This window comes from Myxocyprinus asiaticus, chromosome 44 (genome assembly GCF_019703515.2).
Source record: "Myxocyprinus asiaticus isolate MX2 ecotype Aquarium Trade chromosome 44, UBuf_Myxa_2, whole genome shotgun sequence".
Classification (NCBI taxonomy): domain Eukaryota; kingdom Metazoa; phylum Chordata; class Actinopteri; order Cypriniformes; family Catostomidae; genus Myxocyprinus; species Myxocyprinus asiaticus.
In genome coordinates, this window is record NC_059387.1 from 34,332,377 (window position 1) to 34,348,706 (window position 16,330).

A 16,330-nucleotide genomic window follows, 5' to 3' on the forward strand; every position below is an offset into this window, starting at 1 on the left:
TTGTTATCCTAATGAAGGTAAAAAGCCTATTCTCATTACTGTAGTGCAATAAGTCATTCTGGCAGAATAAATCATTCTGTCCAGACACAATTATTATTATTTTTTATTTTTTATTTATTTATTTATTTATTTTTTTTAATTAGAATTAGGATAGCAAATACTACTAGATAGGTACATTTCATGAAGAAAATGTGAGTGGTGCTTGCCGTGGCAAAATTTCTCACCACAATGTCCCACCAACTGCCCCAAGTTGAAAGAGGCCACCCACATGACAGTAGGATGTTCTGGTACAGAGATATTGGTGTTGTTCCGTGGTTGCTAGGGTGTTTCATCTGGTTGCTAGGAAGTTACCGGTGTGATACTCAAAAGGCTCCTTGACAGCATGAGTCAAATGGGCTACTAAAATGATGCTAAACATTGCTATCATATTTTAACACATGGCTAGGTTTTTCTAGCATGTGTTAGCATGATGCTAGCATGTTTTTAGCATGTTTTAGCACTTTGCTAGGCATTGATAGCATATGTTAGCATGATTCTAGCATGTTAATAGCAGGTTTTAGCACTTTGCTAGGTGTTGCTATCATGTGTTAGCATTATGCTAGCATGTTTCTAGCATGTTTTAGCACTTCACTAGGTGTTTCTAGCATGTGTTATCATGATGCTAACATGTTGCTAGCATGTTTTAGCACTTCACTAGGTGTTACTAGCATGTGTTAGCATATGTTAGCATGATGCTAGCATGTTTTTAGCATGTTATAGTTCTTTGCTAGGTGTTGCTAGCATGAGTTAGCATGATACTAGCATGTTTTTAGCATGTTTTAGCACATTGCTAGGTGTTGCTGGCGCGTGTTAGCATATGTACTTTACAATTTGAATAATATATCATTTTTTTGCATTACAATAATGAGAATGATTTTTTTTCTTCTTGCATTACAGTAGGCAGCTGAAAATTGGGTGCTTAATTATCATGAAAGCAATGTTACCATGCAAAACAACTGGCATAAAATACACTCAATAAATAATTTTAAGATTTACACATTTTAATTTTATAACACAGTTTCAATAAACTTTATTGAGTAATCTTTAACAAAATAAAAATTTAAAAACAAAATATTTTAAGATTTATTAATTTAATTTTGTTAAAGATTACACAATTAAATTCAATGGAAATTTCTTAGGAAATTTAAATGAGTAAATGTGAAAAAAAAAAGGCTAAAATATTTTTTCTTTATTCAAAATGTTATACTGTTGATAAATTTTAGTAAAAAACTGCATTACTTGCATTGCAGTAGGCAGCTGAAAAATGGAATGGCTTAAAGGAATATTCCAGGTTAAAAACATGTTAAGCTCAGTGTATTGTTTATTTCCTCAAAACAATTTCTACTCGTAATCTGTTCCAGTGAGACACTTACAATGGAAGTCAATGGGGCCAATTTTTTGGAGGGTTTAATCGCAGAATTGTGAATCTTATAATATTATAAACACACATTAATTCTTTAGTTAAAACTTGTGTATTATTTGAGCTGTGAATGTTGTTAAAGTTTTTACTGTTTTAGAGTTTACGGCGTTACGTTGTCATGGCAACAAAGCTGTAAAATTGTCTATAACTTTCCACAGATGTGGTTAGTAAGTGATTTTATCACAGTAAAATCATGTTAACACACATATTGTTTATGTCTTGTGTCTATACTTTTGAAACAGTGAGTATTTTAATGTTTACAGATTGACCCCATTGACTTCCATTGTAAGTGTCTCACTGGAACACACATTTGTGCTTTTTTAAAGAAAAGATGCGACAAATCAAAGTTAATGTTTGGGATAATCAACATTATGCCACAAATGCTGTCGATTGAGCTTAACTTGTATTGAACCCGGAATATTCTTTTAATTTTTCATGAAAATAATGTCACAATTAGAAAAATGGGCATAAAAAGGGTGTATTTATTCATAATGTAATTTCTTATTTTTAATGAAAATTATATTTCTTTCTTGCATTACAGTATAAGCAACTAAACCTTTTTTTTTTTTTCTTGTGCATTTGGTGGACAGTTCTTGAACACTTTTTCGTATGGTCATCCAAGTGCATGGTTATATACAGAAAGTGAATAAGAGAGACAGTGGGATGGACTGATTGGGAGGAGGCTGGAAAATCTCACTGCTGGGATGCTTCAAAGACAGCCACGCGCTCCTGACTAAATATGGGAAAAAAGCGCCGCGCGCCCCCTTGTGAAGCCCGTAAACTATGGAGTTAAATGTGACAAAATTACAATGTAACGCACAATTATATTTTGAGCACACAAAATATGTTCTGCGTGCGCAAGATGATATTTTGAGCATGCAAAAAGGTATTTTGCACGCAGAGTGGGTAGGAGGTGAAAGCAAAATGTAAGAATTCTGAGCAAATTCACATTCAGATAAACGTTATTTAAGCGCAAAATTGATTTTCGTTTGCTCAGAATGAATTTATCTTTGCAAGAAGATACATTGCTTTACAAAACTGACTTTTTGTGCGCTCAAAATGTCATCTTGCGCGTGCAGAATTCAGTTTCATCTTGTGCGTGCAGAATAATAATTCTTTTTTTATTATTCACTCAAAATATGATCTTGCGCGTGCAAAATAATTTTTTGTGCGCTCAAAATTCCATGTTGCACGCGCAGAAAAATTTTGTGCGCTCAAAATATAATTTTGCTCGTGCAGAATTGTGGCACAAACCCCGTTTCGTGCACGCACGTAACACATGCAACTAGACATCGCTTTAAATTCTTAAACCGCCACTCTCCTTTTGTTTCTCATGCAAATCAGGGTGAAGTTGCACATTTTAAGCAGTGTTATTGCATTGGAAATATCCGCGTAAAATCCATAAGATCGCTGTCATATCCACAAGGAGAGCGTTTTGTCTGAGTGCAAGTGACGGTACAGGGAAACCCCACGTCAGTGACTCTTGCATCGGCGGTGACGTATCATGTACAGTCTGACAGATCGAGACCACTGAAGGTAGAAAACAAAGCGCGAGCGCACGCCTCAGTTATCATTTTCGATGCTCTTCGGGATGTTCTGGAAGTATCTCAACGCCTGTCTGTCCGTTTCCACTAAAGCCCAGGGCATGATGACGACATCGAGGGTTCGACTGGTCCGCTCCACCTGCGAATGCAAATCCAAACGGTACCTTTGACCACGGAATGAACGGACTACATTATATGCCACAGCGCGTTTATTTTTGTCACAACGTTTCTTCGTTATTTACCCATAGTTTTACGCTTTTTTAATTGCGATATTTATTAAAGTGCTAGAAAACGCTAATTTGGCATTTAAACGTACTGCACAGTTCCGTGACCCTGCTCGGTACAGTTATTAAGTTTATATGCTGAGATAGCGCGCATTCATTGTTTACAGGAGCCCGAGACATCTGGAGCAAAAACGCGTCAGTAGAAACGTCTCGATCGCTTCTTTTGTTCTTCTAAGCCTTTGTTTCGCCTATAAGTCAAGAAGAAAGCTTTCATTTGATAAAGGAATACCCGCATACGAAACTATGGTGAAATTAGGGTGCCTAATCTCCAGAGCGTTTCAGTCACCGTCCACAGAGTTCACCGTCCCAAATGTCGCCAAGTAGTCAGAGCGCGCGAGGATGCCGGTGCGACGGGGACACGTCGCGCCACAGAACACTTTCCTGGACACGATCATCAGGAAATTCGAAAGTCAAAGTAAGTGTGTGTTTATAGACTTAATATGAAATCTCACAATGTGTTATTGTACTTGCATAATGTTCACATCTCTATTTTATTCGTATGCATAATGAGAATACCATGCCACCTGCATATGCTATTCATTAAGCCCCATAGAATAAATCCAAGTGTGGCATGGCATGGCATTAGCTGATACATCACTGTACTTTTTTAGGGTCGCTAATGAAACAGGTGTGCCATGCATAATAGCATCAGTGTTAAATAATAACACTTACAATAGTAAACATAATATAATAATGAAACATTTTGCAGCAGTGTTATGTCCTGTAGATGTGCAAAACTGTATTTTTGTAGTTTTTCTTTGTCATTTTTTGTGACGTGCATTATCCTGCAAGGACACTGGCAATGCCACACGACTGAGACAAGGCACATGAGAAATGATATATCTTATAAATATTTAATAATCCGCTCTATGGAAACCATCCATATGGAGTTACTAATAATATATCTAAAAAATGGATTCACATGAATTCACTTGCACTCAAATTATTTAAGTGCATATGCCTTAGATGTTAAAATATTGATGAAAACTTGAGGACAATGAAGTTTTAGTTGGATTATAACATTTAAAACACTTCAATACATTTAAATTAGTTCTTAAATAGGTACGCCCAAATAATGAAACAGTCTTTAGTATATTTGGGAGTGTACTCTATGTTTATGAATGACTGCAATGTAAGGTATAGAAAGAGTTTAACAACAAAATATATGGAAAATTGCTGTCATTCACTTCACTGTAAGTTATTTTTGTTGTTTTGACAGTATTTTTACTGTATTTCCAACTGCAACTTACTGTAGACACTGTTTACAGTATGTTGCTGTCAGTTTTGTTGTTTTTACAGTATTATGGCTGTATATTCCACAGTGCCTTACTGTAGATACTGTTTACAGTACACTGTAAAAAAATGTCCTTAATTTTAACGTTGAAAGATTGTAAAAATGCTACAGTAAAAAAAACATAAATTGGTTAACAAGTAGTTACCTTAAAATATACGGTAAACATTTTAAATATATTTTAAAAGACAATACATGTAGTTTTACAGTAAAATGTTGTAAAAAAAAAACAGATGTAAAAAGTATGATTTTCCCGTATAATTAACGGTAAAACGAGAGTTATTTTTAAAATTACGGTACAAAACAATAATCGGGCATTCCCAGAATTCCCTGCATGACCCATCACATTTCATTATATTTTATGGGAATAGTTATGTTTATTCTTATGTGTAATATCAGTTATGTACATTGGGGTGTTCTGTGTTATATTTGATGTAGTTTAGTTCATGTTTACTGCATTATTTTAATTTCACATGTGTTTAATTTCACATGTGTTTGTGTGAGTGACACTGAGCACTGTCTCTACATGTTTATTGGTCATTACTTCTGGAAGGACCTCTATTGATGAACTTCATGTCATCATGTGCTCTTCTGTAATTACTACGGTGATTAACAATACATTATAAAGTGAAAAGCAGATTTTGACAGTTTCAGAAGGTTAATATAGTAAGTTTATTATTTAATAATATAAATGATGGTACTGCACCATAAAATATACAGGCATCAAAATTACATCCCGTAAAGCCTGAAACAAAGTTACCGTTTTTTTGTTTACAGTGAATTTCCGGCAACCACAGCTGCCAGTTTTTTACCGTATATTTAACAGGATTTGTTTTTTTTTTTTTTTGTTTTTTTAATGCCAGCATGGTCTTGCTAATTCAGCAGAAAAGTGCTGTTGGATTTACTGGTTTAAAAAAAAGAAATAATAAAAAAGAATTAATAATAATAATAATAATAATAATAATAATAATAATAATATATATATATATATATATATATATATATATATATATATATATATATATATATATATATAATTTATTTATTTATTTATTGTAAATTACAACAGCTTTAAACTGTAAAATGTAAAGTTGTTCTGTAAAGTTGTTTAAATTTTTACTGTATTTTTTACAGAATTATTCTGGCAACCACCACTGCCAAATGTTTATTTTCTTTTTAAACAACAGGATTTTTTTTTTTACAGTGTATGTTACTGCCAAACGAGCTGTATTCTTTAGGAAAAAATGAGCTGGAAAATAATTGCAGTAATTTACTGTTAAATTGCATGAGAACTGGCCCAATCTCAAACCTGCACATACACAATTTAGAGGGGAAATGTGTTTTATTATTTAGCTATCTATTATCAAAAAGACTAAACCCAGGAGATGTCTTCTCTGCATTGGACTTACTCAAACAATCCCATAAAAAATAGAATTGTATAAGAACTCACCTGGCAACATATGAACATTGAGACTGCACTCGACTCCTCGTCACTTCGGCCTTGAGAGGAGCAGAAGCAAAGCGATCTATTTTCGACTGAACCAGGTGAGCACCAAAAATAGCACAAAACATCTTTTAGCAGTTAATAATCATATTTGCATTTTTGCATGTCATTTTTGACAAGCAGCTTTGTAACGGTAAAGTTTATGTTCTCAGACAGATACTAGCTTTAGTTATAATGGCCATTCTGTTTAGTATTGAAGTAAGCACTCACAAGTTTTGAAGTACTATAAGTAACCAAATGACCTTGTCTGTGAACAAATGGTGTTTTTACACCGGTCGAATGTGCGCAACTCGTTTGACGCCCCCGTTTTTATTTATTTATAAAAGTTAAATAAAGTTATACCGGCCACTTTGCTTGATCCTTCCATGTAAAATAAAGTTATGTCATGTACAAATATAACATGTGTAAATGTTTTGCTCTGAATTTTATTTGATATGTATGTAAGTAACTTCCATCTAAATCCTTTCTGAATGATGCACATCCTTGGTTGTTGAGAGTGTATTCTCTCCCTTGTAGCTTAAATGTCATGCTGATATAAAAACAAGACTGAAGTTACATAATATGAATTGATTTTTATATTTGTGTTCTCTAGGTCTGGACAGACAAACAATTGGAGAGTGATATTTCAGTCATTTGGACATCTGGTGAACTTAATATTGAAATTTTTGGACTTCTGTGTGTGTAGTCATAATTTACCTTTATGAGTAACATTTATGTGATATTGGAGTTGTCATTGTGTAATAAATGTTCTGTTTGCAAAAAGGCCTCTATTGTTTCATTCTTTTTTTTACTTTGTAATAGATAGCAGTTAGTTACTCTATCTCTGTAAGCTAAAACTGTGCTTACTCTGGTTAATTCTACGGTATGGACACTGCAATTTAATATAAAACATACAAACAATTACTGTAATTCATTTTACTGTACAGCTAATAAACTATATTTGAATATACATCATACAAACAACTACCGTAATTCATTTTACAGTACGGCACATACTGTAAATCATTATACAATATGCTGTAAACTACTGTAGATAGTTTTACAGTAATTTTACTGTGGTATGGAATACAGCAGCTTGCTGGTTATTTGTTGCCAGTAAGTTACTGTTGATTTTACGTCAATTTTTTTACAGTGTAATTAAAATGATCAATAAAGGCTAAAACTCATAAATGACTCATATGATTATCTATACTGTATATATACCCTTATACAGTTATTCAAGTAAATGTATCATTGCTTATGAAATTCTTACAGGAGATGTTTTATCACATGCATAATACAATATTTTTTGTGCCCAAGTTATCAATGGGAATAACTCAAATTAATAATATAATTAATGTGCCAAATCCAAATCACCAACACCCTTTTTACTACTCCTATCCAGTTGCAAAATAACTTTTTGTGCGCTCAATTTAATCTTACGCGTGCAGAACATTTTATTATTATTTTTTTTTGCAATCAAAATATCATCTTGCGCATGCGAAATAACTTTTTGTGTGCTCAAAATACAATTTTGCTCGTGCAGACCCCGTTTCGCGCACGCACGTAACACATATGCAAATAGAAATGTTTTATTCATCACATGCATAATATAATATTTTTTGTGCCCAAATTATCGATAGGAATAACTAACATTAATAATATAATTAATGTGCCAAATCCAAATCACCAACACCCTTTTTACTACTCCCATCCAGTTGCTCTTTTCAGATAAACAGATGCTTTTTAGATTTTAATTGAATGAACTTGTTTATGCTTACAAGTGATCTTGAGTTCCTAATTTGCTATTTCGGCATTGTTTTCATCCTGGAATCACTTGACCTTACAGGTATGGAGATTCAGAGTGGAAGTCACTGACACAAATCCTTTTAATCTAGCATCCTCGGAAATCTTATTGGCCTTCAAAAATACCAATCACTCTCTATTTCATTCTGTCTCAGAGTGAAACTGTTTTGTTTCTTGAAGCAATCAAACAGTTTATGATATTTTTGTGCTGAACAAATAGTGCACAAGTCAACATAAATGAGTAACATTTCTAAAAGAATAAAAAAGAAAGGAAAATGATGGCATGACAGATCTGTATAGATGCAGCAGCTCCATTGTGGGACAGTTGGACATTAATACCCATAGAAATATGAAGGTTGTTTTAATAATTGTAAAACTGACAACCATATGCCATTTATTACAATAATCTTTTAGACTACTTGTGCTTTAGTAATGAATTCTGTCTTAAGTCCATGTGAATAATATTAGCATATAATATCCTAATCAATAATTTAATGCTGATTTATTAATATTACATGGGTGTTTATTACACATAGATAATAGAAACCTTATTAAAAATGATCAGATATTAATGTGTCATACTCTTACTATAAATCATCCCATATTGCTGTTGAATATTTAATATGGAATTCGTTGGTAATGAATGCTCAAAGCATCACATTTTTTTTTTGAAAGGGTTCTAAATAGTGTTATGAATCAAGTTTGGTTCGCATCATTTGCTCAAAAGTTACAGCAATCAATATGTTTTCACTTTCCATCTTAACCTTACCACTACCCAACCTCTTTCATGATGCCATCATCTTTCCCTTGGGTGCTATTAATAATTTATTACTATCCATCAAAACTCATGGCAAGGTTCTGAAAAGTGCTTTGGTGGTACAGAAGAGCACGTACACTTCAAAAGTCCATTTCAATGTGCATGGTCATTGCATTGCCATTTATGAAGGGGAACTAATGGAAGTCAATAAAAACATTCACTGGTCTATCTCCTTTAGTGTTTCTCTCTGGATCCTTTGAATGTGTATTTTTATTACCTTAAAGTCTGTGCATACTTAGGACAGGTTTAAAAAAAGAACACTGCGTTCCTTCCATCGTGAGCAAACACGTTAATGATATCTCACCCGGAAATAAAAAACTGAACATTTGAGAGCATTTTCTCTCCAGTGTTCAGTAGAGGATGTCAGATGAGAACAATAACAACAAACAATACACCAAACTAAAATAAAATAACCCACAACTCAATTTAGAGCTAATATGTCTTTTCTACCTGAAATCTCTGGCACAGTCTCTCTGGTGTGGCTAAACTGTAAGGTCAGTACTAAACCTGATTCCAAACAATCATTTATAGAGCCATGAGACCAGGAGAGAATAACAGCAAACACGACCATCACTGTGGCAACTGCTGAAGCACACTGAGACTGATTTCCCCTGGAGAGCCCTCCTACGAGTATGATTTCATCACATCACACTTTGTATGGCCCTCTATCTATCTATCTATCTATCTATCTATCTGTCTGTCTGTCCGTCCGTCCGTCCGTCCGTCCATCCGTCCATCCATCCGCCAGCATGCCCATCCATCCATCCATTCATCCATCCATCCATCTATCCATCCGCCAGCATGCCCATCCATCCATCCATCTGCCAGCATGCCCATCCATCCATCCAGCCAGCATGCCCATCCATCCATGCCCATCCACCCATCCATCCATCTGCCAGCATGCCCATCCATCCATCCATCCGTCAGTATGCCCATCCATCCATCCATCCATCCACCAGCATGCCCATCCTTCCGACAACATGCCCATCCATCCATCCATCCATCTGCCAGCATGCCCATCCATTCATCCATCCATCCATCCATCCACCAGCATGCCCATCCATCATCCATCCATCCATGCCCATCCAGCATGCCTATCCATCCATCCATCCATCCGCCAGCATGCCCATCCATCCATCCATCCATCCGCCAACACACCCATCCATCCATCCGCCAACATGCCCATCCATCCATCCATCACCCATCCATCCATCCATCTGCCAGCATGCCCATCCATCCATCCATCCATCCATCAGCATGCCCATCCATCCATCCATCCATCCATCCATCCATCCATCCATCCATCCACCAGCATGCCCATCCTTCCGACAACATGCCCATCCATCCATCCATCCATCTGCCAGCATGCCCATCCATTCACCCATCCATCCATCCATCCACCAGCATGCCCATCCATCATCCATCCATCCGCCAGCATGCCTATCCATCCATCCATCCATCTATCCACCAGCATGCCCATCCATCCATCCATCCATCCATCCACCAGCATGCCCATCCTTCCGACAACATGCCCATCCATCCATCCATCCATCTGCCAGCATGCCCATCCATTCACCCATCCATCCATCCACCAGCATGCCCATCCATCATCCATCCATCCGCCAGCATGCCTATCCATCCATCCATCCATCTATCCACCAGCATGCCCATCCATCCATCCATCCATCCATCAGTATGCCCATCCATCCATCCATCCATCCATCCGCCAGCATGCCTATCATCCATCCATCCGCCAGCATGCCCATCCATCCATCCAACATGCCCATCCATCCATCCACCAGCATGCCCATCCATCCATCTGTAGCATGCCCATCCATCCATCCATCCGACAGCTACAGAATGAGCGAGGATAGCATAGCTCAGATTATTTTGTCATGAGTTTGAGTTCATAAATACTTTTCATCCATCCGTCTGTATGTCCATCTCTTTATGTTTCTTTGGCTCTCTTTTCTCTGTTATTCTTTCTGTTGATCTTTCTCTTCCTATTCTTTAATTTCATTGTAATTTTATTACTGGAACAAAATATCTGCTAGAAAACAGAATCATCAGAACAGAGTTTGAGGTGCAGAGCCACATTTCCACACCCTCACTGAACTTTGCTCAGCGTTAAGTTTGAGTATATATAGTTTTCTATATTAAGTCATGTTTTTCCATCGCCTGCCTTTACTGTCACATCACTTCTGAGTTGTCATGGTCTACTTTTGCCAGTATTCTGGGATGCTGAGTTGTTGCTGTGCCCATCTCTTTCTCCCAATGTCTCTCTGTGTAATGGAGAGCAGGTGAGATCATAGTTTATTCGGCACTCGTCAGGGGAGTTGGTGTGATTAAATTTTACTGTGGTATGGATGTCCATTCTTCCTCATTCTGTTTTTCATTCTGTCACCCTTTTCTTGTTTAGTTTTTTTTAATACACAAACACCTACACTCTCATTAGAGCTGGGTGGTATCATGATATGTACCATATAGCTGTAGAAATATGTCAACGGTGGAATGTTGCTATAGTGTTAATACTGCAGTAGATATATCTGCATGGCTATCAGTGTGCAGGACTGCTTAAAGTTATTTACACACAGCAGCAAAGAAGAAACAGGAGTAATGCGAAAACCCAGAGTGGGAAACGTCCCAAACAAGTCAAGATTTATTTTTTAAAGAATACTGAAACATACATAGTCTGATATGCAAACAAATTACTTTTGAACCAGATCTTCTGAAACTACTCAGCCTTCTTTTTAGTGAATCAAAAATTTGAACCACAATTCATTCATTTCATCATGTCCAACTTAAAATGAACCAAGAACTCAGAGTAGGCTGATTACTGGATGGTTAGTGATATGACAATGTTATGAGTTTTGTTGTAATTAGTGGTATGGAGTAAAACATCTTAATTAAAAACACCATTTGTAAGAATCTGTTCTCTTAAAATATGAAATGGTCTCATAACAAGCTGCTGAGGGCTGTAAATCCATATGTATGTGTATTTCTAATATGTAAATTTCTACATCAATAGTACTAAAAGAATCATTAATGAAACCGTTAAGGAATCCGAATCGTAAAATTCCCTACAATTCCCATGTCTAGTTTTAACACAATGTGAAGTGGAATTTAGTTGTTTTTGGTTGCTGAGACTTATTATTTACAATAAATTAATGTATAAACAAAGCTTATATTTTTGATATGCATCCACCAATTTCTGAATAAAGAGAAAAATATATATCAAATGAGATGCAATATTTTTAATGTATTTAATTCACTGGATTATCTAAAATACATTACCACATCATTACTAAAATATAAACTTTTTCTTTGAATTTCCAGCAAAACTAAATTCATTGCGAAATTTCTGATTGCTGTAGTATAACATTACTCATACCACAATATGAGATTTTGGTTGTACCACTCACCCGCACAACTCACACATATGACAACATGCTGTTAGCTTTTGAGCACCTTTGCCTGTGTGCTGTTTTGCATATATCTGCATATATGCACATATGGCTGTTGTATTGGTGTGAGCTTGTGTATACCAGTCTATTGTACTATTCTAACACTTTTCTCAGGTTAGTTCTGCAAGTCAAGCTGCCAAGAATTCAACACCTGAATAAAACCTTCAAACACACACATACATTTAACTGGCTTCTCTCACCACCTCGTTAAAGCTGCACAAAGAGGATTTGCTGTCTTCTTTCAGGTATTCCTCTTTGCTAAATGCATTGTGCTGTTTTCTCAGGAGATGCGGCTTCCTCATTTTTCCCAGATGAAAGAAAGAGACAAGTTCACTTTCTTCCATTCAACTGTTCTTGCCTCTCTTTGAGTCTGAAAAGCATTATACATGAATCAGTCTTGAGTTTGAAGTTTGAGGAAGATACATTTACATGGATAGTTCACATCCATCCATCCATCCATCCATCCATCCAACCCCTTGAAACTGTCATACTTTTTACATTTCAGGTAAGGCTTTGTTAAGCCAACATCAAAGTTTGTTTTGGTGAACTTTGCTTTCTAAAGTTTTGATTGATTGGGCTTTGAATGTAATTAGACCTCAACACAAATGCGGTGGAGATTAGTTTAAACCTCCGTTTAAAGAGACAGTTGAGATCTTAAGAGTGTTTAATTATAATGCTTCAAGGGTTTTCTCTTTTCTCTTTTCATTCATTCTTTCTCTCTCCACGCCTCAGTTTCGCTTAGTCAATCTTTCCTCCTTCCACTGTGAAATGTCTATTTTTGGTCAGTGTTGGTTCATTCTGGATAGAAGCTCAACACACACTGTTCCCAAAAGCAAGAAGGTTCACAAATAAGATCTCTTTAATATTCATTGTTTCTCCTACTAGACAGCAATGGGATTAAATAGAGAGCGTCTGCTCAAGAGTTTCAGAAGAGATCTCAACAGTGTCTCAAACTGAGCTGTAGTTACCAAAGTCTGCAGTCAAAAGTCAGAAATCTCAATATGAACTCAAACATTTCTCATCAAATTCCGACAAAATCAAATGATCTGAGATATGCTATCCACATTTATAGCTCTATAGTCTATACCCTTACTGCATGTCAACAATTGACACTCATTTGACTCCTCAATTTCTCATAATTTCTCAATTTCTTTATTTGTATCATGGGTTCGCCCTTTCAAAGTGCAGAGGGGTTCTTCCTATCGAATGCAGTGTGGGTCCCTGTTCGATTGCTTGCTGGGCTCGCCCGTTTGAATGCTGTGAGCAAGAACCCTCTCTCATTTGCACCGCAAGCTCCCGTTCAGATTGCAGCGTGAGCCCTCCACGTCTGGAGGTAAAGGCATGCATACTTACAAATGCATCCACTGCCAACCAACATCAATCGAAGCCCCCCCCCTTAGCACCGGAGAGCTCTCGCAGGACCTTACAGCACTAAAGGTCACTACAAGCACTCCATCTATAACATCATCATCCAACGTCCACGTGGCTTATATTCGTTAAATACTTCCTAAATACTTATTTTGGGGGAGGTCAGTTTCTTATAAGAAACCAGCAGGGCCAATCCACAGTATCTCATTAAATGACCCTATTAATGGCTCGCCGTCTCTATCATTATCCAGTGCTGTGTGGGTCCCCGTTCGATTACCAGCTGGGCCTTGCTGTGAGCAAACCCACTCTCACATATATACCGTTAGCTCCTGTTCGGATCGCAGCGCGAGCCCTTCCTTTCGAACGGCTCATTTCATTGTCATGTGTTTTCATTCACAAACCCATCCACTGCTAGTTCTTTAACAACCCCCCACCATTTCAGCACTGAACAGCTCACGCAGGAGCTCACTTTGCTGAAAGACTGTCACTGCTTTCTCTCGACAAGCACTACACCTCTTAAGTCAACCAGTGTTACATAATTTCATTAATGCCACCATAGCATCGCAGCTTCTATTTAATACTAACTCTTTGGGGGGATGGATTCTTATAGAGAATCTAGCAATCTATGCCATCTCGTGAACTAGCATATCTCTGGCTCGCTGTCCATGGTAACAATCGCCATCTTCATCACCTTTCGGGTTGAGTCTCAAGCCCTCCATCATGGACAGCAAGCCAAATATGTATACCTTCTCTTCCATTCAAAGATTACATGAACATGTGAACTCGTAAAAATATAATAAAGTTTCTTCAAGCGTGTGTCTTTGTGTCTAACAGCATTTCTTGTCATGTGTTACTCCGAGACGTCTTACAAGTCGCCCGCCCGCGGGTAGATGAGCAAAATGACACTTGAATGAAATTCCTGCATTTGGACGAGGAGCTTTCAATCTGGATTCAGCCTCTTCACATTAGGCTGGTGCTAGTTTCACAACCTGGGCTACTATTTAATATATTTGGCATCTTCCCAGATCCATGGTTTTGCTATTTCCCGACATTGTCGATCATCGTCTGTCAATGAGTGTCGCAATCATCATCGGGATATTTGTAAGATATCGTTGTATTGGTGTACGATTACATCGTCCTATCGCCCAACCCTTGTGTGCAATGCCCAATATTTGTCTGTAGCCATTTACATAGTCGTGTGTGATACCTAGAATTTCTAGATTCTGTTCAGAAGTGGTGTGGTGTAATCCAGCCTTAATGCACAAAGACATCTGACTGATAAAATCTCAGAGTTTAACGGCATTTTGGTGCTGACGTGTGAATGGTCGCAAAACTGAAAAATGACAAACCATTGCATGTGTAAAAAGCAGATGTGGTACATTTACATTTAAGGCAATTCAATGATTTTACTGCAGTTGACCAGGTTGCATGTGTGAAAGGGGCTATATGTTCTCATACCGGTAATGTCATCAAGTCTTCTGATGTCTCTCAAGTCATTAGAAGACAAGCACAAGTGTAAAACTAAACTATGAAGTCAAAGCCTTGTTTTTTAAACAGTTGTTGTTTGTAATATCTTTCATGCATAATGACAATTAAAGGAAAATAATCTTTTAAATATTAGAGTTGTTATAAAAACGAAAAATACACTCCTTTGTATATTTTTTTTCTTCATTTATGTCAATTAGCTATCTTTCAAAATAACACGGTACATTTTAATATCTACCACGAAAACGCACAACAGTGTCATTTATACAGTGATGTTGTAAATTAATAACAGCTGTGTTTAAACGTGCAAGCACATTACCATGTTGCAGATGATTGAGTCATAAGTGTCCCAATGCAAAGTGGATCAACACCCTTACCAGTGCCCGAATTCATGTGCACGATTTTCTGATTCATAACAGGGAGCTATGGAACGGATTGAGACACAGGGACCATCACATGACACATTAGCCAGCAATTTGTCAAAAGCTTTTCCTAAGGTTGTCTGTTTGAATGCCAGTTGTTTTAAAACATATATAGTCACCCAAAATATATTTACAGAGGGACAAAGAGTGGCAGTCTTCAACAACTTTAGTTGCCCATGGTCATAAATGGGTTAACTGCATCCTCCACATTAAAAGAAACATCTTAGAGAGCAAATGTCACCTCTGTATTCCACACCTAAACTCTCACCTTTACAGCAAATCTCCCTGCTGACCCGTAAAGCGTCTGTCATTTACTCAAGATTCAAACATTTGCTTCTGGCCTTTATCTCGTGCCTTTCTGAAGGCAATAAGATCCATCGTCATGTAAAAGCACTTTGAGGATAAATGCAGTTGACATGACTCCTACTAAGAGCAGCACAATTGCTGGAGGAGAGAAAAGTTTGATAGATTTAATCTCCGCTGAACGAGTCAGCACTGTCCAAATCAGTTGTCAATCCCTTCCTGTTTGATCCCTTTTAGGAGTTCCCCTCTAGTCTGCAGTGTAGGGGGACATTTTCACAGATCTTTGGCTTTGGCAGATCTTTCTTTCTTTATTTGTCTTTTATTTCTTCTATCTGTCTTTCTTACTTTCTTCCTTTGTCTGTCTTTTTCTTTCCTTCCTTCCTTCCTTTGTCTTTTTCTTTCTTTGACCTGTCTATCTTCCTTTCTTTTTCTGTATTTATCTTTCCTGTCTACCTCAGAGGTCTGCAACCCAATGGGTTTCGGGCCGGGTTCAGGTCCGTTTTTCAAGTTGGACTTCGGGTTCTGGTCAGGTTAGGGTTTGTATGAATGAAAAAATAAACATGCGCAAATGGACGAGTTAGGGGCCATTCACACCAAATGTGTT

The 16,330-nt window shown here is 37.0% G+C and overlaps 1 protein-coding gene across 1 annotated transcript in view; it reads left to right on the forward strand.

Moving 5' to 3' along the window:
* The first annotated feature begins 3,073 nt into the window (after positions 1 to 3,073).
* The window catches only part of LOC127434803 (potassium voltage-gated channel subfamily H member 2-like), a 250,796-nt gene continuing 237,539 nt past the window's right edge, over positions 3,074 to 16,330 (forward strand). Inside the window, exon 1 of the mRNA XM_051687789.1 lies at positions 3,074 to 3,702. Coding sequence (XP_051543749.1) covers positions 3,627 to 3,702 — 76 coding nt within the window. The 5' untranslated portion in view covers positions 3,074 to 3,626. The remainder of the gene's footprint in view (positions 3,703 to 16,330) is intronic.